At 39.9% G+C, this 24,142-nt stretch overlaps 1 protein-coding gene across 4 annotated transcripts; it reads right to left on the bottom strand.

Moving 5' to 3' along the window:
- Positions 1 to 1,088: 1,088 nt before the first annotated feature.
- ZFAND4 (zinc finger AN1-type containing 4) lies at positions 1,089 to 23,459 on the bottom strand. Of its 4 annotated transcripts, none has more exons than XM_082310258.1 (10): positions 23,055 to 23,459; positions 21,956 to 22,258; positions 14,394 to 14,469; positions 14,232 to 14,299; positions 13,500 to 13,686; positions 9,204 to 9,351; positions 7,195 to 8,376; positions 6,517 to 6,571; positions 4,042 to 4,159; positions 1,089 to 1,955 (listed from the first exon to the last, which is right to left on the bottom strand). In XM_082310258.1, exons 2-10 carry the CDS (start codon positions 22,137 to 22,139, stop codon positions 1,820 to 1,822), a joined length of 2,154 nt encoding a protein of 717 aa, XP_082166384.1. In that variant the 5' UTR covers positions 22,140 to 22,258; positions 23,055 to 23,459; the 3' UTR covers positions 1,089 to 1,819. The 4 variants fall into 4 exon arrangements, with proteins under 4 accessions (XP_082166384.1, XP_082166387.1, XP_082166385.1 ...); XM_082310261.1 differs by having other exon boundaries at positions 4,042 to 4,156; XM_082310259.1 differs by having other exon boundaries at positions 23,250 to 23,459.
- Positions 23,460 to 24,142: the final 683 nt, after the last annotated feature.

Below are 24,142 nucleotides of genomic sequence, written 5' to 3'. Positions count from 1 at the left end.
TAGTATGTTTGCCCTGTTCCTTATTCTTTTCCTTCGGCATCAAATACTGTCCCATGCTGGAGATGAAATAAAAACTACAGGCATGTTCACAGTACCTAGCACTGCTCAGTAACATGTTCTTCATACTAGGTGCAACTTTGTCCAGTAAGAATAAGCCTAGAGGTCACACACACACAGAGAACTACTTTTTTACCTTATCACTGCCCAGAAGAATGATTTTTGAAATCCACCCCCCCACACCCCCCGAGATCATCACTCTCTGAAAACTCCACAAGGTTTAAGAAGTTGCATGCGGACTACATGAAATGGATTTCCTCCAAGGATGATAACTCTTCAAGTTACTTCTCTCCCTTTCAGCGACCCTCTTTCTTTTTTTGGCCCAGCTTTTGATTGCCATGCTCATCAGCTTCTACTGTTCGACTGGAATGCAGCATAGATCATTTTAATACCACAACCAACTAAGTAGCTAAGGACTCTGGCAAGAAAGGGACCATGACATTCAATTACCTAGATGCAATGTGGAGGGGTTTCTTTTGTTTTGGTGGTTTGTTGTAGGTTTTTTATTAATCTGTTTATACTAGAACACCTCAAGCAACGTAAGCGTACAAAAAGATTTCAGACACATTAAGGGAATGAATGAGGAAAGGCTTTCAGTAGGTATATTCCTCCAACATCACATTCTGCAGTACCTGCTTGCTCATAGACGTGTCTCATGCAATTACTGAACTGCTTTTGTACAGGATCAGCTGGAGGGGAGAAAGGCTGCAGCTTAATATATGCCATTTGTTGAACACCCATTTTGCCTTTGCTAGTACATCTGTAAAACTTCAGGAGGTTTATTTAAAGCACACAGTGTAGGTCACACTATTCCTAATGAAGCTGGTGGGAAAAGTCCCACTGACTTCAGCAGGAACAGATATGAGCCAGTGCTTCTGGGGGAAGAAAAAAAAAAAATCCCCTCCCCCCCATAACAAAGCCCAGCTTTTAATTTAGGAGCATGCTGTAACATAGGAAAAGTTATTTTGTACATTTATAAACCAGAATAAAATTTAATATTTAAAATTTAATATTTATTAGAATTTCTTCCAGTAACAGCATTCAACATCTTAACAAACCAAGCTGTGAAGTTTTAAAAAAATCTAGGATTACAAAAAAAGTTAAAATAAGTTGTTCCTTATATTTAATGGCAACAAAGGGGGAATTTTCTATTTAAAAACAAACTTGTCATATAAACAGTATATGTGATTAACATGATATGTAATTTTCAGAATGGATACACAGTGTATGAATACCAATCTGAATGGAACAGAGGGGTGGAACACACTACCCCCTTAAAATCTCAAAATAGGCTGTTTGAAGAAAGGGGAGGGAGGAGGATCTTTCCAGTGAAATAACTTAGAAGATACCACGCAATGGACAAAAAACGCAAGAGTACAGAAGACATTACATGACACCCTCATTACAACACCCCCTCAAGTCTGGTTATACAGTAAATAAAGTTAGTAAAGTGCATCTTTTAAAGACTTGTCTAGTGAAATAGCTTTTCCAAATATGAAACACAACACAAGACGTGCAGTAACAGTTAAATCATAGTGTAAGTTTTTAAAAACTAATCTTTACTTTTCATTCACTAAAGAAGAAAAGTTTTAACTGCAGTAGTGTTCACATTATTCTTCAATAGGATGCATCCTCATGTGCTTTTGTTACTTGGCAAATCTTTAAATATGGAGCATGGCAAAATTATGCAGTTTAAGCAAGTGCTTCTCTCAATGTAATACAATTCTTCAATGGCAGAACGGCCACATGCAGCACAACCATGTTAGATTTTGGGAAGCTTTGGTGCACTAACGACGGGATTGGTCTCCTGCAAATACCTTCGCCCTGCACTCTTATAGTCGTAGGTGCAGGTGTGAGTCTCTGCATAGCGGTGCGTTGCACAGAAGTTGTTTCCACATCTGAAGAATCAAGAATATTAGAAGTTACAAGCTTTTAGAAGCTTTTAACTTTCTGACACGCTGGGAGCCCTTTGGCTTAATCATGTCTCATTTATTTGACATAACTGCTTGGATTGTAATCATCCTTGACTGATAACATTAACTGATGGGGTAATCAAAATGACATTTTTGTAACTGAATGTTACAGTTTTGACCCAACAGTCTCTTCAGCTGGGAAGTTAAGCAAGATCAGTACTCCTGGAACCAGCTAGCAAGGATCAAACACACTTATAAATTAAGAATGATGGACTTCGATTTCTTTTATTTCTTTTTAAAGACCTCACACAACATCAGTTCGTAGAATTCAGAGGACAAAACCATGGAACTGAAATAATGGCATCAGGTGAAATCCACATAATGCATTTCAATTCAGAAACACCGCATGATTCAGACCACCAAAACAGATGTTCAGTTCAGCACAACTTCTGCCTGGTATAAACTCAAATTAGTTATTTGAGATTAACAAACACAGATTTAGTCAGCTCTAAAGACATCAGACAGACTAACTATAGGGAACATGACTTCCTACATGACTGGATAAGGGTGAATCTTTCCAATATCAGTTGCAATTTCAATGAATTAAGATTATGATTTTTGCCTTCAAACTTGACACCTTAGCAGCTAAGACTAACAGGAGAAAAGCATACTCTGGATGTTGTATCTGATCTGAACAAGTGCTTTAAGTGGAGACTGTCCTGTTGCCTAATTATTTGATAAAGTTGCTTCTTGAGAGTTAAACAATGATATCATTCAAAATCAGAATTCTCTTGAAATGGATTAAGCATTACTTGTCCACCTTACTGTCTCACTATTAGACTATAATCCTCTATTTATCTGTCTGTCTATCTGGGTTCATAATAAACTCTGCAGCTGTTCCTGAGGCTTTGTGTGCCTGGTAATAAATTTGCTTTTCTTTGGTTCTTGATCCCTTAATCATCAGTTCTCTCATACGACTGTATGCTCTATTTGGTTCATGTTCCATTCTACTAAAAGGTCATATGGTTGCTCCTTTTGAAACTAGAACGAATGCTATTCTTGGAGATGCATGATTTCCCCCCTTTTTCTGTGCTTCATTTTTAACCTTAAGCAAGCTGCTTAGTTACTTCTAGAAGAGCTTGCAGCTATTTGCTCAGCAGGAAAGTGTGCAGTGTCCAAAACTGTTTCCAAATCAAAGACTGAAGAGTCAGTAAGGAGGCAGTTCCTCACCCTGAAACCCTCCAACACAATTCCCCAATGGCAGAAGTCTTGTTCATTTTGCTGTTGAATGGCATGAACCAAGATCAGCTTCAAATGTAGCCCTCGCAGTGCAGCAGTTCCCAACCATGACTAGCTCATGGGAAATGATACTGAGAAAAGAGTATCTTGTGGGAAGCAATACTTTGAGAATCAAGATCAACAGAGAAAGTGAGGGGTTTTTGTTTTTAAAGTTTGTAGTGATCACCACCAAGCTCCAGGTCTCATTGTGTTGTCTGCAAGTCATGATTTGGGGTACCAGCAGTCTAGCGTTCTGCTTTTGAGGTGCTCTAGATGCTCAAAGGTGACTGAAGTCTCACAAGAAACAGAACACGTGTAAAAATCAAAAAGGTGTCAAACGTAAATTTGTATAAATTCACAAACTGTGCAGATGTGTTGTAATAGGGCCAAATCTGAGGGAGATTATCTGAAAAATTGTAACAAAATCAGTTTTTCCTCAAGTTGTTAATGATATAATTATTATTGAGAAACTTTGCAGAACACAAATCTGTAGCAAGTTCTCCCCACACCAGTATAACATTTTTTTTGTAACCATGTTCTTTATTTCCTGATATCTTGCACTCTGATACCTTGCATTTCTTGATTTTCCTGGAAGAACATCCACTTCAACAGCAGAACAGGTACAACATTCCTGAATTTCAATTCCTGGAGTTTTACTGAACTGAGAATTGCAACTTTTTTTGAAGGTTGCCTTTTGATTTGCTACGCTTAAGGAATACCATGCAGCATAGAAAACCTTTTGGTTAACCCAGCTATCAATTTTAAACAACAGCTGGTTATACGCTCAGCCTACCTGCACTCATAGCTGGTTGCCAATCCAGTTTTCTTGCCACAAAGAAAGCAATGCTTTGTAATTTTCTTTTTTGCTTGAATTGAGCCATTCACAGGTGGAAGATGGGTTGCTTCACCTGCTTTCAGAGGTAGAAAGACAGCAAAGACATTTTATTTTTACTTATTGCTGATCACAAACTAGTTATATGTTATCTTTTGAAATGCAGATTCATTTTGCATTTCTTAGGATACTTCAGGTGGAAACCCCAAAGCCTAAACAGAGGGAAAAAAACCCCAAAAGCCAAAACAAAAAACACACACCTCAAGCCTATGAACACCTTTGGAAGAGGCAGCACAATGTGGGACTTAGACCCATTATTTTTAACACCTGTTAAAAGTTCACATAAGCAAGAAGTTACAGAAGAAATCAAGAAACACATCTTCCCAAATGGAAAAGGAAAACACAATGTGATTGGGAAAGTACTGCACACAATGGCTTTCCAAAGAATCAGTTGGGCATTTAAGTATCCAGCATCTAGTATATTCAGTAGCTAATAACTCAAGTTTGCCAAATAAATACTGCAACATTTTAAAATCTTGCTGGTACTCCATAATTGGAAGAAAGAGTAAGTTATTAGACTACAGGCCTCTATTTAGCTATATGGTTTCATAAGGCACTTTGCAGATGTTTGTAAAATTTCTGTACTTAAAAATTTCCTTTGACTTTTTGCCCTTAATTCTTGGCTGTTGCTTTATAACTGGAGAGCACGTAAAGAAAAGGCATCTTCCTTCCCTCTGTAGAAGTAAGGTCTTCATCCACAACTTGCTTATGCATATTTACCATATGCTAGGACAGTGAAAGTGAGCCACGCAAACGTTCATTTCAGCGCTTCTAGCTCTATATTGTCAGGATGCTCCCAAAAAGTGACCCCATGAGTTCAGAAGTACTTTCTGTCCAGTGCGCCTTTGATCCTAACAGTCATTTCTCAGCTGAGATACAGCAGGCTACATTCAATAGCAACACCAAGCAGTTAACTACACATTACAGTCATCACTACCAACCAGTGCTATCTCATTGCTATCTAGCACGGAAACTTCCAGGCAATGCTTGTCCATGCTATCAGTTTCATCATCTAAAAGCATACTATTTCAGGAACATCAGTTAGCCCAGTCTGTGAAAAAGACAAAGCTCGAAGACAGCCCCTCCTGTGGACCACACTTAAACAGAAAAAACAATACACCTGTCCTCACATTTATGGTCCCTACAGCAATTAATGTAAATGAAGGCCTTCGATAACAAACTGAATCTGTCCTTTGGCCAGTTATACAACAGATCATTACCAGCCATCTCTCTCTCAAGAACCTACATGACATAACGACATCAACTTTGTCTTTCTTACGCCTGCAACCTGTTGGAAAACACACTTTTGTCCGACTTAAGATACACCAGAGGAGTTTCATCTTCATAGTGCTATCCAAAATGGCACAGATGATAGTAGGCTTTCCCGTCACGCAGACATGGCTATTAGGGTATCACCTCTTTTACCATGGAGTAGGTAAGGACAGACCTGTTAATATATTTATTGGCTGTCAATTCAAAGCTGCACTTTGTGAAACAAAGGCACAATACGCTATTTTAGCAGCTTTTGCTCCCACATCGTTACATCATTTTTCCTGTTGCAGCTGCTATTTGAAGATCTATCTTCTAGCTCATTCTCTATACCTCGATCTTAAAATCCTGGAATACATGCCTGCCTCTCTTTTCCTAAGGTGATACAGAAAGAAAAGAAAACCTGCGAACTGCAAGTTAAAGATGTGAAGAAGAAAAGTCGATTGTGCTGAGAATCTTTAGCTCACTGCCCCAATAGTTTTAAAAGTACTAATCTAGACAATTCCACCCCTCCCAAAAGAATTAATCACATAAGAACTTAATACTTAGGCACAACACATCCATTTTCAGTAGATGTCAAGCATTAAGCACTCCAGAGTTACCAAGACTAGGATAGAAAGAATGATGCCTATCACAAAAAATAAGAGAAAAATCTGCACGATATCAGTAATCTTCAGCATCCATGCCCTTATTGCTTCCTGCCTACTTTTCTTTTGACAAATCCTTCTGGCTCAGGCTGTAGTCCTAAAGACAATGCTACCGATAAATTTTGTTCTCATTTTAGTACCCTCAGAAGTATTCACAGAACTGACCTTTTGGAAACTTCAGAGCAGAAAGTCATGTTTATGTCTACAGATGACACGCAGGATTCATTAAGTATTTAAAAAAGCTAGGAAAGCGTCACAGTTATGTCTACCTAAAATCTGGATGACATCTGTATGTTAAAGAATTGCTTAAAATGTTAAAAGTTATACCATGTGTAATACAGCAAAGACTTTGAAAGACATATGCCTTACAAAGATAAATGATTCTTGTCCTCTATACATGTGATATATCAGGAAAGACTAAAGAGTCATCTTCAATTATTATTTAAGTCACATTACTTACCTACTCTTTTCCCTACAGCTGCAATACTTCCATTCATTCCAAGCCCATGCGCAGACTAAAAAAAAAAAATTTCCACAAGGAAATTACTAGCAGATGGAAATTAAATGAAAAGTTAGGCAGTCTGGTATCAGCTTATTTGAAATCAATGTTGTACCAATCAATGTACCTATGAAGAGTCCAAGAAGACTTCTGTACAAAAAATTAAAATTCCGCAATATAAAGCCTTACTCGAAATTACTATTTAATAGTCTCCCCATACTTCACAACACACCAAAACAACAAAGTACATTAGAGATCTGAAGCTAGGCATATATGGTGCCAGTCACAGGGCAAACTTTGGAATAAATGACAATTAGTGAGCAGTAGAAGTCAGATGACACTTCAAACACAGACACTCGTAATTCTATCATTACAATAACTAATAATTTTAGTTGTGAACTGAAGAGCCACTTTAATTGTTATGAAAAATTACTTCTAGGACCTGTTTAGATAAACAGGCAGTTAAGATATGAACAGGAATTCAGAAAAGTTTAAGACTATGAGGGATTTAAGGACACCTCCCCCTCCCCATCTGCCTTCCCTAAAAAGACACAGACACACACATGAAAGTAGTTTTCATAACGCCAGTACCAGAAAAGACAGGAAAACTTTGATTTCTTTGGAAGCATTAGTACTCACTAGAATATATTCAGCAGCTTCATTTGGAGGAGCAGTTTTCCTAAAGCTTTCTTCCTGAAAATGCTGAAGGTTTGTAGGTAGTGCAATACCAGAAGTCCGAAACCTGCCTGTCCCACAGGAACTCTGTAAACTTTCCTTGTTTGTGCTTCGGGCCAGCGAAGCCAGAAATCCTAAGTTACTTACAGAACTCACAGGTTCTTTGGATGCCTTGTTAGCCCCATCTGTGATGTCCCTAGCCTCTGCTTTAGAAATTACATCAGGTCTTTTGCCAAGTGACTCTACTTTCATGCTACGAAATCTAGTAGTCCTAGAAAAAGAGGAGTCTGCTATACTACGGACTTCCAATGATCGAAGCACGTTTGAGGAGGCTGTAGATCTCAAGTTACCAGCCTCAAAGCATTTGGGTTGTGTTTGTGGTTTCAGAGAACTGTGACGTGCCACTTGCGCTGAATACCGAAGAGGTGACAAAAGCAGATTTTTCTGTGGACTTAATTCACGAGTACTGAGAAGACCAGCCCCCATTGCTGCAGTGCTCAGCACTTTGCTAATAGGTTTCCTATGCTGCTCTACAACCTTAGATTCTTCATCTCCATCAGACAGTTCAAGTTCTGGGTTCACCTTTCCTATGTCATATATCTCACTACACTGTTCAGTGGTGCTTGCTTCTGTTAACAAAGCAAAAGCATCTGTTTCAGGTAGAAGTTTTTCTTCTGTTCCATATAGTTCTACATTCGTTATATTCGGAAACAAAACAGCATCCTCCTCACTTGTTGAGGTCACATTTTCAGATGCTTTTTCTGAATTTGCAGACAGAGATGAAACAGGAGTCAGAATACTATTTGTAGGTAGTTTTGCATTTTCTAGTTCAACGCGAGATATTTTCGGTGGTAACCTGATGCTACTAACTGACTGAGACCAAGAGTTGCTCTGCCAAGTGTCATCTTCCTTAAGAAAGTCATTAGTTGTGGATGGCATTGTTCTGCCAGCAGTGGCCAAAGTAGCCAATGCTGAAAGTGCATTTTGGGAAGACTCTGAGGGATATGAATTCCCAGGAGGAGGTAGGCAGGACTGTCCAATATGGGGGAGCACTCTTAAAAAGCGGTGACGAGCAGCAGCCACTGAGCCACTAGATGGTCGAGGAGCCATTGGAGGACGAGGTTTCACCTTGACAGTTTTCTTAGGCTATTAAAAAAACAAAAACAAAAAAAACCCAAAAAAAACACATAGAGCAACAATTAGTATTTGAATTATGGTTGCATTCAAAGACCTGACTGAGATCATATTCCCAGGAATTCAGACGGTGTAAGGCCAGAAAGGACCAAATCATTTTTTCTACTCCCTCATCTGTTACTAGCCATCAAGACTTCACCCCAACATCTCAATAATAAAATCAAAGATTATAATCAGAACAGGCTTTTTAGTAAATAGACCGCATGTCAGAAGAATAGAAAAGGGAAGCCAGAATGCCATCAAAGTTATCCAGAAGAGCTTAGAGTCTCAAACGAGATGAACAATGAAAGAAAGTATATCATCTTCATTTTACATCTAGGTAACCTACACAGACATGAAAACCAATGTAATGTTTTATCTTCTAGGTAATCTCATTCTCATATTTAACTTTATAGGCTTTTCAGTTACAGTATTTCTAATGAAGTTTCATTTAAGAGAAACATTGATTTTTACCAGAGCAGTACTGCAAACCAACGCTACTTAAGAAGAAAAACCAAAAATACCAAAAAAACCACACACCCAAAAAAGCCACCCACACAAATAAATCCAGGACCAGTAGTGAATTCTTTCAATTTGGACAGGTAGATCCAAGTAAAGCCAATGCCTCAACAGCAGAACATTTGTACAATAGCATTTACTTAAACAATAGATAAGAAATCATCTACCCTTGATCACTTCACTTCCCAAGACAGCAAAGTATCTGACCTGCTTTTTAGAAAAGCCAGCACTAGGAAAGTGCAAGCCATTTTACAATAGAAAAATTGAAATCACAACTTCACCTTTTTACTCAAATTCATGTTCTCCATCTTTGCCTTGAGTAGTTTCATTTTATTCATAGTAATTGAATTCTCAATTATCTGTTGTCCAGAAGGTGATGCCTCTGTCTCATCTTCATCATCAGCATATAAGTTAAACACTGAACCACCACTGAAAAGAAAAGAAAGTTTGTGCTCACCCTCTAATCAAGTAATTTAATTATGTTTTCAATGTAGAGTATTCTCACAACTAGAAAGTCATATCCGTAGTTGATCTGTTGACAAAGCATTATGTAAAATTGTATGCAAAGACATTTCAAATCCATTTATTTTAGCACATAAGCATTCCTTATTAGATGCTCACGCAAAGTGATGATGCTGAAATCACAACATAGCCACGCTTCTGGGAAGTTGTTATACCATATACAGTTGGTTCACACTCACTATATATTTTCCCCACAGAGGGGATATCCAGTTCCACAAATGTCTCCTGAAGGTATGGCCAAAGCTGTTAACTGTGTGACTCAGACAACAAGCTGATCAGTTTTCCATTTAACCAGACACTGGCATGGAAGGAAAGTCCCAATTTCTATCCATCCTGAGGGGTGTTCTCACCATAAATGGAAATGGAGGGGTCACCCATGTGGATGTGATATTCTATTTCTCCTTTTCAAAATAAAAAAAAAAATAAAAAAGGATCAGTTTAGGTTTCCAAGAGTCTCACATTTGGAAAAAATAAACAGATTAGAATTGCTAGACCCAAGACAAAATATTTTAACTCAGTAGTCACTGGAAATTTGTAGCATCACATTGCCTTTTTCCATTCTGTATTCAAACAGAATGCAAAAACTCAATGTTTTAAAGTCAGTATCTGACTTGTTTTTCCTATGAAGCATTAACCACTAACACACATCCAACATTTGACAGTGAAATGAACGAACCATTAGGAGTGTCCAATTCATTACAAATTGATGCACTTTCAACACTGTATATAGTACATTTTAAAGAGTGTTTTAATTCTTCCATTAGGCTGTCAGCATCTAGGAATCATGGCAATCAGGAAATTCCCTTGTGTTCATACAAATGTCCTAGCAGATTGAACTAAAGTTTTTACTCTCCAAAAGAGACCAAGGAAGAACTAAAGGACATAAGAAAGTCAGTACAACAAAAAAAAACAAACAAAGTTTTCACTAATTAGAGCTGGCATCTTACCTGATTCTTGGAAATATTCTGCTGCCCTTAGTCAAGAGCCAGTATTTTTGCACTGACTCTCCAAATCCATTTCCTAAAACGTAGCAAAATTCCAAAGGCAACACAGCTGGGAGACAGATCTTTAAGAGCAAGATGGCAGCAAATTCAAAGCAAGAGTCAGCAAAATAGTCCAGCCATTTCTTAGCAAAAACTGAACATCTCCATATGGGGACAGTCAACATACGTATTACATACCTCTCCTGGTAAAGATTCAACACTAAAGAATCATTTCAGAATTTTAACTCTGCAAAGACTTCAGTCACCAACTCTACACAAGTCTTTGAACTTCCCTTCCTCCAATGTAAAGACAAAAAGAAAAGTGATGTCTCACACGTTTGGTTGTGGTTTTTGTTTGTTTGGGTTTTGGTTTTTTTTGTTTTGTTTTGTTTTGTTAGGTTTTCAGGTTTTTGTTTTGGGTTTGTGGTTTGATTTTTGGTTTTTTTTGTTTTTGTTTGTTTGGTTTGGTTTTTTTTTTTTTTTTTTTTTTTACACAAAAAGAATTGTTATCCTTTTTCTTGCATTTTCTAACTAAATAGGAGCCAAAAACACTAAAAAAAAAGGAGTAACAAAATGGATTTTTTGCTTTAATGTGAGTGTAAAATTATAAAAGTTAGACAGGGAGCTTTGTTCTTGATGATATTTTTAGCCCATTTTCCAGTGAGTAAATTTCAAATTTACTTTGTCCACAGGTGTCAACATTCCTGAGATCTTGCTTGTAAAATGCATGCCTCAAAAATGATCAGTAGCCTGTTGAAACGCTTTTGCCATCAGTGCCTGCCAGTCCTCTAGTACAACTTCACCAACTTTATTTTAATCCAGAGACAATAATCATTGTAAGTATTTACACCTTGTCAAGTTTTAACCATTAACGTAAGCACAGATAAAATAAAATGATCTGGAGAACTATAAAACAAAACCCAAACCAATGTCTCATTTCTAAATTGCAGTCACTAAATTCTGCTCTGCACATAAGCAATGTGAGAAAAGCTGATAAACAAGTGCCTCAAAACGCTCAGTCACCAGTATACCCACACATATAAACACATTTAACTGTCAGTGTGGAAAACACTAGTATTCAGAGTGATTCATAGCCTTTCTCTATAAAGATCAAATGAAAAGGTCTGATCTGTTTCCATTATCTCCTCCCTTTGCTACTTTTTTCCATTTCCCACAAAGTCTGACCCAGCCATAACAACAAATTCAAAAATTAAAATTCTGCCCCCACACCAAATTACTGTCTGCCTTAGTAAAAAAGCTAATAAATTAACTCCCATAGAAAGCACAGAGGAAGAGAAACAGCTCAAGCTGAATGTTTTCAACTCAGGTGGCTTCCAACCTAACTGGATCATTTGACCAGTGACAGCACATTTCTTAACCATAATGTATTTGACTTTTATACATGCTGTTGTGCTTTGAAAGGCTTACCAAGATGCCTTGCAAGAGCCAAAACAGCATGGTTTATTCCTCCAGTGTGCTACATTTAGACAATCTATACACTAGGATTACCTAATTGAGAAGTACTAAGAATTTCAGACAATTGTCCATGTTAGTTTTAAATGGGGGGAAAAAAAAATCGTCACACACAGACAAGAATTTGAACATGTAGGCAGATACCAGGGATCCCTTTATACTGAAAAAAAAATGAAGTTCAAGCTCCTTCTGACAACTTCTTGCATCAACTCACAGTATAGCATCCACAGTCCTAGCTTTGGATTAGTGTGGATGTTCTTTGGATTTAAAAGGTAAAAGGGAATAATTCAGTAATAGGCAGGGTATCGGTGAGAACAGGAATTACATCTGTTTGCTCCTCTTTCCAGAAGTGTATCCACGCCAATGCAGCAGCAAGGTTCTCAGTTCTTACTGATGATGGTGGTTTTTACCTATTTCAAATCTACACACAATACCATATGTGGCCATTTACTGAAAAAGAGTGTAGGGGCTGAAAGATAAGATCACAGAGCTAAAATACTTGTATCTTTCCTCTTCATTCCCTCCAGTAATTGTATATCAAACACTAGCTCTTTCTACTCTGTGTAACTATGTGGGAATTCAACCTTGATATTTCATTCAGCCTGTAGTTTTTAAGTACTGATCTCTTACAAAAGTTTCTAAGAATAATATCACTCTGAACCCACTGAATCACACTGAATATAAACCCAGTACAAAGCTCTTGCTTGGAAGAAGAACAGGAACAAGAATAGTTACTTAAAACAGTGTAAGCCTTAGCCTCGGAGAAAATGCAGCTAATCTCCAGAATACGATTCCTTTCCTTACAGTTGTACTAATATTTAAGTTCTTCAGGGGATAAAAAACCCTACCCAAAAGCTGCAGCATAAAGACAGAACCTAATAATTTTTAATAGATATTACCGATTTTGATAGTTTTAGGAAAAAGACTAGTAATCTGTTTGGTACCTCAACAGTAGCTAATCTGAGGCCTAATTATCCAAAGGCTTGCTCTATTGGTAGTTATTTCAGTATATTTAAAAAAACAAAACAAAACACAACCCCCAAAACAAAACCCAAAAACCAAACAAAAGCCCCAAACCCCCCCAGTTTCTCTGAAACTTCAGACAAACCCCCTCAAGATTTTGCACTGCCAATTTGCTATCTTCCTGACTAATCATTTGGCCAAGTCATATCCACATGAAAAAGAAAGTTTATGCTGTGAACAGGGTAACGTTTATAAAACTAAACAAATGCCTTAAGATGGAAGAGAAAGTACTTAACAAAAGTTTTTAATATCTTTCTTGCCAAATTGACTTTCCTGGAAAACGTTTGCTTTTAGAAAGGGCTGGAATGTTGAGAATTGCCTCAAGCACAAGGTCAGCTTTATCTCACTCTATTGACACACACAGCGACAGACGACTGTCAGCATGAGCACTGACCACAAAGTACTACTGTATTGTTAGGCCACCCAGTTACAGCATTTTAGTAGCCCTTAGGGAACAATTCTTGCAATATTCCAGTTATATTCCAGATATTCTTTTGACAAAGTCAACAAATAAAGCTGAAAGTTATACAGCATCCCCCTTTTGAAGAATAATACAAAGATTAAAACCAACTTTACCTCAAAGATTCAGATAACGGTGTTAAAGTGCCATCTCCCCTATCTACTACACGGAAGAAATTCAACTGATCTCCTTCTCGATATACTAAGAAGGTAACTTGTTTGTTGGATGGCCCTTTCTCCCAGATCTCATCTCTACTGGGATCCATGTATTCAGCCATTTCCCTGATAGGGTCTTCCACAGGAACTACAAAGAGAAAAAACAGAATAAAACCAAATTATTATTATTATTATAGTTTTAATCACCTTTGAGAGCTCAGCTCAGTTTACAATGGGAATTCCCAACCTAGAAGATATGCTGAGTGTTTTCCAAGTGAAAATTATCAAGGGGATTTCTCCATTTTCATTCCTCTATAGATGATCCACATAAACAAGTTTATCATCAGACTGAACCAATGCCTGATTATTACTAACCAGACTTTAAAAACTATTTGTATAATGACATTACAGTATCATTTTTTCTGCAGGTGAAGGATTGCTGATTTTGAGACTTGATGATTCTGTACATACCAAGATACTTGTTAAACTCAGGGTAAAGAAAATGAAAAGGATGGTGCACTTGGTATGCTAAGGAAGAAAAGATGGAAAAAAACCCCTCCTTTTTTGTTAAGTATTTTTCCAATTAATTTGGAACTGAAGTCTGCTCATCTAAAATGCTTAGCTAAGAGAAGCTGTTTACAGTTATAAGATGTTGCATGAAAACCATTATTTTTTAACTGAGTTAACACCTACCTCTTCTAGTATTAATAGGTCCACCTCGCATAGCCAGAACTAACTTCAGAGTGCAGCCTTCTGAAATGCTGTAAATAACAATAAATAAATTTTGTAGCATTATCTATTGCTTATGCTAACAATAATTTAGAAACATTCATTGCAGTTTTATTCTATACTTACTTATAATCATTCAAACAATAGTCATCCTTCAGCTCCGTATTATTCCAAATTAAGTGCTGCTGAGAAACAGGAATACCTAAAGAAAACAAATGGGGGGGGAGGGGGAAGAGTATTAAAATTGGAGCTTGGTGGTAGGACTTCTGGGGAGTTTTGCTTTTTGAAGAATGTGGGGGTAATGGAGGAGAGGTGAGAAATGGGGATCACAGGGGAAAGAAGAAAGGAAGCAGGACAAGGACAGGCACTTGAGCAGCCTTCAGTCATGATATCCAACCTCCCAAATAGTTATTAGGAACAAAGTTAAGGTTTTCAGCAGGCTTGTGCTCACACTCAGAATTCAATCTTTTGGCTCAACAACAGGTCTACAGAAGTATTCGATTGCTTCAGGCTTATTGAATACTTGCTCTTTTCCAGTCATCAGATGAGGGAGTTTTTTTCCCTGTTATCCGTACCTCAAGAGCTTTACGTCCACTGACAGAAAAAACAGGATAAAACTTCTAACTACAGAACTGCTGAATAGTTTAATCACAGACTGATATTCTGTATTACTCACAGTGAAGACAAGGTTGCATTAAGGTAACTGGTGGCACCTCTATTACAGTGGCGACAACTGTATATGTGTTTTTATCACTGCTTGGTTTGGAACCTGAAAGTTCACATGTACAATATAGTACCATAGCAGTTAGTCCAACTTTGTACTACAAACACTTTTATTTTGTTGTGGGTGTTCTTTTAGGCCATCAGAACATTTCATTACTTATATCCAGTAATACACATTTTCAACTCAAGTTCTGGGACAGATTTGGCTAACTATTTTTTGTTAAAAGGAAGTAAGCATACTGAGTATTTGTTCCATATTAAAAATCCATATTCTACATAACAATTAACTTTGTTTCTTTTTGCCTGCATAGTCAACTCATTTAGATACAAATGTAATACACATTAAAGATAATAAACATAAGCTGGTACAACCAAAGGTCCTCACACATTTTTACTAGAATGCTGCCACTTTCCAAATTTTGGATACAGTACAAACCAGGACAGTTAAGAAAGGATAAGACATCTCGGATCACAAAAAAAAATAAATAATAAAAAAAAAAAATTAAGGCTAATAGGAAGATGAATAGCTGTCTTTTTTTGCCTTTGAAAAAAAAGCTTCCCTTCAGCATCAAAAAGAAGTACTGCTGTTCAATGTCTAGCGAAACCCAGGTAATAAAGATCTCACTGTGCATTCCTGACAAATTGCAATTAAAATGAAAATCTATAGAGGCCAAGAACTACTTTTTCAAAAAAGGTCTAAACTAAAAAGGTCTAGACTAAGCAGCAAAAGCTATATATTTTCCAAAAGGTTACATTAAAGTAACCTTATCTTACACTTTTATTCATTGTATGTTCAGATACTTAAAAGGAGATGTAAGTACTAATGCTACGCAGTAAGACTTCCCAAAATACATCTGGCGGGAGGGGAACACAAAGATCAGAGTCTTCCAGGTGGTTTCCAAAAACATCTCAGCTTCCCAAGGCTTGCAAGAGTGCTTAGCAAGCTGTGATGAAAGGTTGGTTAAGGAGCCCCTTCCCTGCTGGAGGAAGAGCACAAAGCTACCAACACCCATCACCAGCAAGGAAGAAAAGAGGACCAGATTCAGGTGGAAGTCCAAGCAGATTCAACAGGCAAGTAGGAGATATGCTAAGTGGACATCCCTGTGCAGAAGAGAGAGTGCACTTTGGAGTCTGCTCATAACTGTCATTGTTATTATTTAACTTTTAGAGAAGATGACAATCTTCTTTTCTCACCACAGCTCACATCTAGATCTTCTCTTTTATGAACGACCAACACAACTTTACTCCACTTGGAGGCATTTAACGTGAATCTTGTGGACTTCAGAGGATATAAGACATTTATGAGGGGAATATGTTCATATAGTAGACTAACATAATTGTTACTACACTGCCAGCTATTTAATAACTGGGTATTGGTTATGTTTCAAGTCTGCAGCGTAAGCAAAACAAGAACAAGCTGGCAGCAGCCAGCGAGTCTACACTGAAGTTCTTTTCTGTGTTGTTTTGCAGTCTTCTGATTACAAACAGTCATTACTGTCTGCATTTGTTATGGTTTCAGCAGCCTCCAAGGAGCAATTTCCAATTACTTTGATAAACTGAGAGAGTATTTGTTAAAAAGGCTGGCTTGTAACTGGCAGTATTGCAGTGAAACATGTTTTTGTTCATTTAACAATGACAATGTATTTTTTGATTAAATGAACAGATGAAATGACTGTACTCTGCTGTAATGGGAAACAGACAAGTCTTTATTACTAATTCCCTTTTATGCTGCTTTCTAGGAATTCTGTATTTATACACGGAAGAAATGGTATGTGCTTTATAGGTTCAGGTGCAGGAAAATTCGCATCAGCTGTCCCTTTTCTGGATTATAGCAAGGCTTTCTTGGGGAGACATTTGCATGAGATCAGCATGTAAAATTGGCAACAATAATGAGAACTCCGAGATACCCGTCCACTATCTCCTCTCCCTAAGCAGCACGTGACTGTATGACTGGCCTGCTCTAAATCGGTACTGAGGGGAAAGTAGGGCAATAAGCTAAATCTCAACACCCAAATGCAAGTGGGCTAGCCAGGTGATGCTATAGGAGAAGAGCCTACAGACTGCCTACTGAAATGGCTGCAGGCGTGCTGACAATCTGACCTACTGAAATGCGGGAAGGAGAGAAGTAGGTACTCTACCCTGTCTCTGAATCGGTGTATCAGATACACCCTTAAGCGTCACTCCTTTACTCTTCTTTCTAGCATGCTAAGTAGGCTCACCAGAGAAACTGATGTGGTGAAGTCTGACCCAGAAAAAAAAAACCCCGCAGATTTCAGAACAGAGCTGATTTTATGTTGTAGGTAGAAGGTTACTATGTCTAAAAACACCACAAACATTTCTAAATCAAAGTTCAAACAGTATCCTTCTCTTTCATCCAATGTTGAAATTGCCAGAGAGTTTCTTAAACATTTACTTTTTGTTCCTGCTTACAGAGAGGCTGGGCTGACAGCCTCATTTTCCCCCACCAACTAGCTATACTGGGGAAGAGGTGCAAAGGTTCACAACTTACAGCAGCAGGACCGTTTTTTCATAATGGTCAACCCCTCCAGCTTTCATTTGCATGATAATAAGCTACACTGGTGTAAATGGTGGTCAGTACTGACCTACTCTTTATCCTAGGGACTGACAAAGAGGAGACTAACAACAGCAAGTCACCAGTAATTGAATACAGGCCCACAAAATTTCCTGACAAAGGTGACCTTATTTACACCTTCCAGATGCTGCTCTAACCATCTGATCTGGGCACAGGCTTGCATTTGCAGGAATGTTTTCCCAGCTCAGACAAGGCACAAAAAAAAGCTTCATGAACTTCTAGTCTCTATCAGCACAGTAAACAGGCAAATGACAAAGCAAACAGGAGACATAGAGGAAAAGTAGTAGACAGAAGAAAAGATTGGTTCTCTTAAAAACTCTTTACACTTCCGCAATCCACTTACTCCAATCCTGACTGAAGCATAGCTATTTTCTCTAATGCAATTAGTAATAAATATCACTATGACATACTCTGAATTCACAGAATATTGAAAGAAATGGAACATCTAGAAGAAGTCTGCTTGATATTCATCCAGTTCCTTTCACTTCAGGTGCAGCTGCTGTACATAGACAGCAAAATGACAGCAAAAAGACCAAAGAAAAATAACAACTCTCATGATGAATTGAGAGTACACACACGTACAACAACAAAATTATTGTTGCATCTGTCGTTCCCTGCTGAACACAAGCATTCCAAATTAAGATGTACTCTGAAAGCTAGTTCTGTTTTTTCCCTTTACAATAATACAAGAACAAGAGAACACCTACATTTTAATCTAAAAAGGTAGATGTTTCCACATTCACAGATCATAAAATTCAATTGCAAGCAGACACTGAACAAACCATGACTGAGTTGGTTTTTCTTATTTTAAAGCTGGCTACGTAAAGGAAGGACTTAACACTCCATACTGCAGAATGGAAATTAATTCCTGCAAGTTGTTAATAATAATAATTATAAATAATATAAACCACCAACACCAAATCCCAAACCCCATCTCCTCACTTAAGACTCAATCCTATCCTACTGAACAAACATGTTTACAGGTATTATCTGTATCTTTAACAGATGATAGAATTAATGATAGAATTAACCACCTCTAGGAATACACTATCTGAATGTTCCTTCTATAAAATTCAATATAATAATTGGTGTTTCCTAATGAAGAATACTACACTATGTCCAGCTCAGCAGCTACAAAGACTTGTTCAATGGAGGAAGCAAGAAGAGATCTTTCCAGATTAAAAAGAAAAAAGAAGCCATTTCCTCCGTCAATGAAATCCTGCTGCTTTTAAGTACCATTCATGTGTTAAAGCTCAGTCTTTCATGTCACCTTGAAACTCAGATACCATCCGATCCATGTCCATCAACACATGATCCTGCTTTCAAATACAAATAATCAACAAGTAAAACCAAGGGAGTAGGTACCACTGCTGGCAACACTATGCTATGCTGCTGGCTGTGTGTATTCTAGCTTTTATGCCACCAGTACAGACAAAGGGAGCTATTTCTTCTCCAGTGTACCATTTTAAAAGGCTCATTCAGTAAATCTGAGACTAGGAGCAATTTACCCCACGTGGCTCCAAAGTCAACATTATAACAAACCTAAATTTTTGGATACCAAGTACTTACTTCGCATGGAACGTATTTGAGGACAAATGCCTGGATCTGACCCAAACACACATCAGATCTTCTTTAACTTCAATTTATGAGTAGACTTGCACTGAAATTTCAGATGCATTAGAACCCATTAATAAATTTTTACCCACATTCTTTACTGACTAAAACCAACTGGAAACAGAAGGCTGGAGATCTGGAGCTCTTTCTTAGTGAGCTATCAAAGTCTACCACAGCTGTCTAAACAAAACCTTTCCACATCAGATCATTAAACAGGCACCAAGAATGACAAACAGTATCAGAAGTATACAAAATTCCTAACACGCCATCCATATTATCCTTTCTTATTACAGTTCAGTCTACACCTATTGATATTCCAGTTGTTGACAAAGATCAGTTCATCTTGATCTAGTTTTATTATTAGCCTCGTATAATTAGAGGCATTGGTGACATTTGAACAAATTTGTTAACTTCTGATACAATTCTAGATTTTGTTCTTGGAGATCTCAGGTCTCAGATCATTTTCCCAAAACCTGTCCTTTTGTATGCTTACATACCATCATCCTCAACAGCCAAATGAGCCCACGGAGACAATACACATACTAGGGACCCTATATAGTCTCTCAACAGTGTAGGAGACATTCTCCAGCCAGAAGTGCAGCTTAAATGAGACAGGTTTGCATCCCATGAAAGTTGACACGATACAATAACAAAAAGTGAAAAACAGCAGCAGAAACAGATGTAAGCTTTCTGCTTCCCATGCTAAATCACAACAGCAAAATTACTTAAGGATTTTCAGTCCACCTAGGTGATTCATTGCTTGAACTTGTGCACTGTAATAGGAACTTTGTCACTGAAAAGTTGTTAATTATTTTTTTTACATGCAATAGCAACCCCAAATGCAACATAAAATTAATGTGTCATTGTCTATCCCCTTCACACATAGCTGATCAACCTGTTTTCACTCTGCCTCCCATAAATCATATTACTCTGGACGTTACAGATATTTTTAACTCTGTTCTGGAGAATCAAGGTATTACAATTGACTTCTAACAATTCAATAATAAGCACCAGTGAACTCTTGTCTTCTGTGTTTTAATGAAATTTACTTATTAAGTCTATACAGCAGGCACCTAAGCCATTTATTACTTTATCCGTTACTATGAACTACAACATGTGAACAAAATTCTGAATAAGCAATATTATAACTTTATTACTGAGCTGTTCTTCTAAAAAGAACTTATGATACTTTGTAAGCTAAGCACAGTCAGCCTACAATAATAAGCTGTAGGTATAATTCAATATGTCTGTTCACAATCTCCTGTTTTGGACTACAAGAAATTCAAATTCCTCTTCCTCACATCTCCCACTGGTCTATTCATGCATCCTTTAAAGCTTGCTCCTTCATCTATACTGTCCAGATAGGCAATAGAGTACAGGAGAAGGCAGGCTACGCTCCCTCTTAATTCACTCTTATTTAGCATTCTGTCACATATCTGCTTGCATCTCTCCCATGCCTATATTCAATGATGGAGAAGTAAAACCCTTTCCTGGAGGCTAGAGGTGAAACAAGAAAAGGAGCACCTCAACGTGTTCTCTGACTTGTGATTAATTATGGCCCTGTCCGCAGGAAACAACAGCATAACCACATAGCTGCACTAATGTAGCTACACTAACGTAAACTCTAGTTATCTGCACGGTGGAGCTTCCACTAAGTGACCTTACTAGCAAAAAGTCACCCCTATTGTTGCAATGCTTCTGTGTTTTAAGACTCGTGCCAGCTACTTTTTTTTTCCCATCCATTAGCGCAGATAAGAGGAGAGTATCTTAGATTCAAATCTAAAGCATCATATTACATCTCCCAGAGGGTTGGTTCAACACAGACAGAAGCATGAAAAAAATGTACAGGTATACTGGGGAAAAGAGGGGATCCCTTTTCTTAAAATTATCAACTCGGTACTCTCAGCTTGTGCAGCTACACAGTTCCTTAACTCCTCCAAAGCACGGAAGAAGATGCAATGCTGCAAAAAAGCTAAAGTATGTATACATACATATTTCAAATCACGTTCTTTCATACAGGATCATTCCCATCCTAGAGGGAAATGGGTGAGAGAGGACTAACCTACATCTTTTCGCCTTGCATTAGCACCAGGACTGGCCTCATAACTTAAAGGAGGTTTTTACTTTGCAAGACGTGCCAAGTTCATCACTTTAAGACAAAGCATTGCTCAGCCAGACCTCTACCAGCACAAGATCAGTCACCTAAACAAAATTCAAATCAGTAACTTTAAGCTGTCTTTGGGATTTGCCTGCACTGCAGTTGCTCTTGTGACTGCAGTATCATAAACAAACCGCAAACTGACTAACCTAAGAAGCAACAGCCATAGCACCTAGTTTAAAGCATGTTCAGACAGTTGCAATGTAGACACGCTGTGAGACTCAAGTTGTTTCTTAATTAGCAAGGTTAAAAACTTATGTCAGAGAATCCTTTCAACACCAAAAATACTATATCCCATACAATACCATAACAATTAATGATTTACTGTAGCCTTTTAAAGATTTTAATAATGACACAAAAAAAAAAAAAAAGCAAGCAAAAATACCAATTCCAGTGAAGCCTAAGCCATAAACTGATAGGAAAAGAACAGAAAAACAACCCAATTCCAATTAAACCTAAGCCATGAACTGAGCGCCTAGCTTATATGTATTACTGAACAAGTCATTTAAATTAACTGGTTTGATTTTAGCAATTATAATTTGTAAAACAAGACTTCCTCTAAAGCAATGAAGTTGACACTGAAATAAGAGAGAATAGTACCTTCCAGTCTTTGAATTTTAGCTTTCACAGAAAGAACCGTTTCAAAGGGGGAAACGCGCAGTTCAAAGCATGTTCCTGTAAGCGTTTCAATGAAGAGCTCCATAGTGTCATAAAAAGGAAGCTTGTAGTGAAAGGGTCCCATATTATCTTCATTGAAAAAAGGAGGCTCTTTCTTGTTGGCCATTACAAAGGATTTACAACTTCTTTGTAAGAAGATCTGTCAGGAAACTACATTCCACTTCTAGCCAAGTCAGCTTTGAGGACAGGTGTGGTGCATTGCTGTTCATGTTTGGGACTTTTCACCTATAAAGCAAACAAGCATAGTTCTAACAACATCTGAACGCAGCTGTTAAAGAGAGTTTCAATTTATTCTTGATGAACAATAAAATAGCTATTAAGAAGCAGTAAAGTAGTATCTGGGTCGTGCAGCAGATAATCACAAACAGTATCAGGAACATCATAGTTTTAGGACTCTAGTTCCAGTCAGCATTTCAGGTCCTACCTGCCACCTTTTTATTTTTGTTTTCACGAACGACACGACAACCCGACCTGCGATATTAATGCCCAAAGCCTCCTGCCAAGGGCCGAGCCCTCAGCAGGGTCAGAGCTGGAGAAAAACTCCAGAAAGACGTAAACCCAGGGACTCGGCCGGGCTCGGGGAAGGCGGCGGAGGAGAGGGCAGCTGTGCCGCCCGGGCAGCGCGGCGCTCCCGCCGGCCGGTGCAGCCCCCGCAGCGGGGCGGCAGGCCGGACCCAGGCCAGCAGAGCGGAGCGCCCGCAAACAAAGGAGCGAGAGCAGCTGCCCACCCCACCGCCGCCGCGCCTCGGGGCGGCCTCACAGCCCCGACAGGACGCGGGACCCCGCCGCCCGTGCCAGCCGTGCCCCCGGCCCGCCCTCGGGAGAACCTCCCCCGCTTCCCTCCAGGGACGCCTCTCACGCCGGCGGGGCCGGGGAGGGAAGGCGTTAGAGCACTGGCCCTCTGCCCCCGCCCCGGTCGGCGCTCCCGCCGCAGGGGCCCTGAGGGAGCAGCACCCCCGAGGGCTCGGGGACCGCCGAGCCGGTCCGCGACGGGAGGAGGGAGGGTGGGGTCTCATCTCACCTGCCGCCGCCGGGCCCGCTCGGGGGGAGATGAGGCTCCTCTCCCCCCGCGCAGCCCCGCCCACCGCGCCTCACAGGAGCTCGCCAGCCCCGGCCAGCCTCACGCAGCGGGCGGGGGAGCCGCCGCCGCGGGAGAGGTGTACGACCCGGGAGCCGCCCGCGCCGCCGCTCGCTCCCCGGCAGCCTCCGCGCCTACCTAGCCTTTATGACATCCCCGCCAGCCGCCCCCCTACGGGCCAATGCGACGCCCGTTCGCATGCGGCTCGCCCAATCAGCTCCCTGGAGGGGCGGTGCTCCGGGCGCCCTCGGGGGCGGGTGTCCGCCGGGCCGCGGCGCGCTGCTCTCGCTTGTTGTGGTCGTTAAGGCGTGGGGCGGCGGAGCGTGCGCGGGGAAGGACCCGGATGCAGCGCCCCCGCCGCTAACAACGGCGGCCACGTGACAGCCGCCCGGGAGGCCGCGATGCCTCCTGGGACATGTAGTCTAGCGGGGGCGGGGCGGACAGCGGCCCGGCCACCTCCCGCCTCGGGCGCGGGGGGCAGGCAGGGCAGGGACGGGCTGAGGTGCGGGGGCGGCGGCTCGCCCTGGCCCGAGCGCTGCATGTGCACCGTTGGTCTGTGCAAAAACATCATTTACGCCTCAACTGCAACCCGAGAGGTGCCCGGGGATTGCTAACGCGTGCCAGTGCAGCGCTGGGCCCAGTTCGAGCGCGAGAGGGAGGAGAAGGGCTGCTCTTGGGCGCCTTTACTCGAGGTCAGCGCTCCCCTCCGTTCCCACTTCAACGTAAGGCAGCCAGGCCCATCTCCGGGAGCAGTGCTTCCCTCAGCCGATCACAGTCTTCCAGCAAAATACTAGAGGAAACAAGCTTAGCTTATTAGGAGGCTTATTTACATTAACCACTTTACTTTCCATTTAGGTTTTAAATTACTCAAGACCTACCCTGACTCTAGCTGTTAGGTTTCAGCCACAGTTAAAACACCGGGCACAAACACTGGTTTTTCACGTGCACAGAGCAGGTGTGGGAGGCCTCTGACAAAGAGCACTGAGCACGTCCTGGGTACGGTGACACTGAGTCTCCAGCCCTGCCCTTCC

This window comes from Platalea leucorodia (genome assembly GCF_965183815.1).
Source record: "Platalea leucorodia genome assembly, chromosome: 4".
In the NCBI taxonomy this organism is placed as follows: Eukaryota; Metazoa; Chordata; class Aves; order Pelecaniformes; family Threskiornithidae; genus Platalea; species Platalea leucorodia.
Note: the sequence above shows the minus strand (reverse complement) of the source record. Positions and strands in the feature narration are given on the sequence as shown.

Coding starts and splice junctions, on each gene's coding strand:
- ZFAND4 (XM_082310258.1), bottom strand. CDS start 22,139: ATGGCCAACAAGAAAGAGCCTCCTTTTTTCAATGAAGATAATATGGGA. Junction 4,160..6,516: donor AGCTGTAGGGAAAAGAGTAG/GTAAGTAATGTG, acceptor TACCTCTGAAAG/CAGGTGAAGCAACCCATCTT. Junction 1,956..4,041: donor GCAACCAGCTATGAGTGCAG/GTAGGCTGAGCG, acceptor TTGATTCTTCAG/ATGTGGAAACAACTTCTGTG.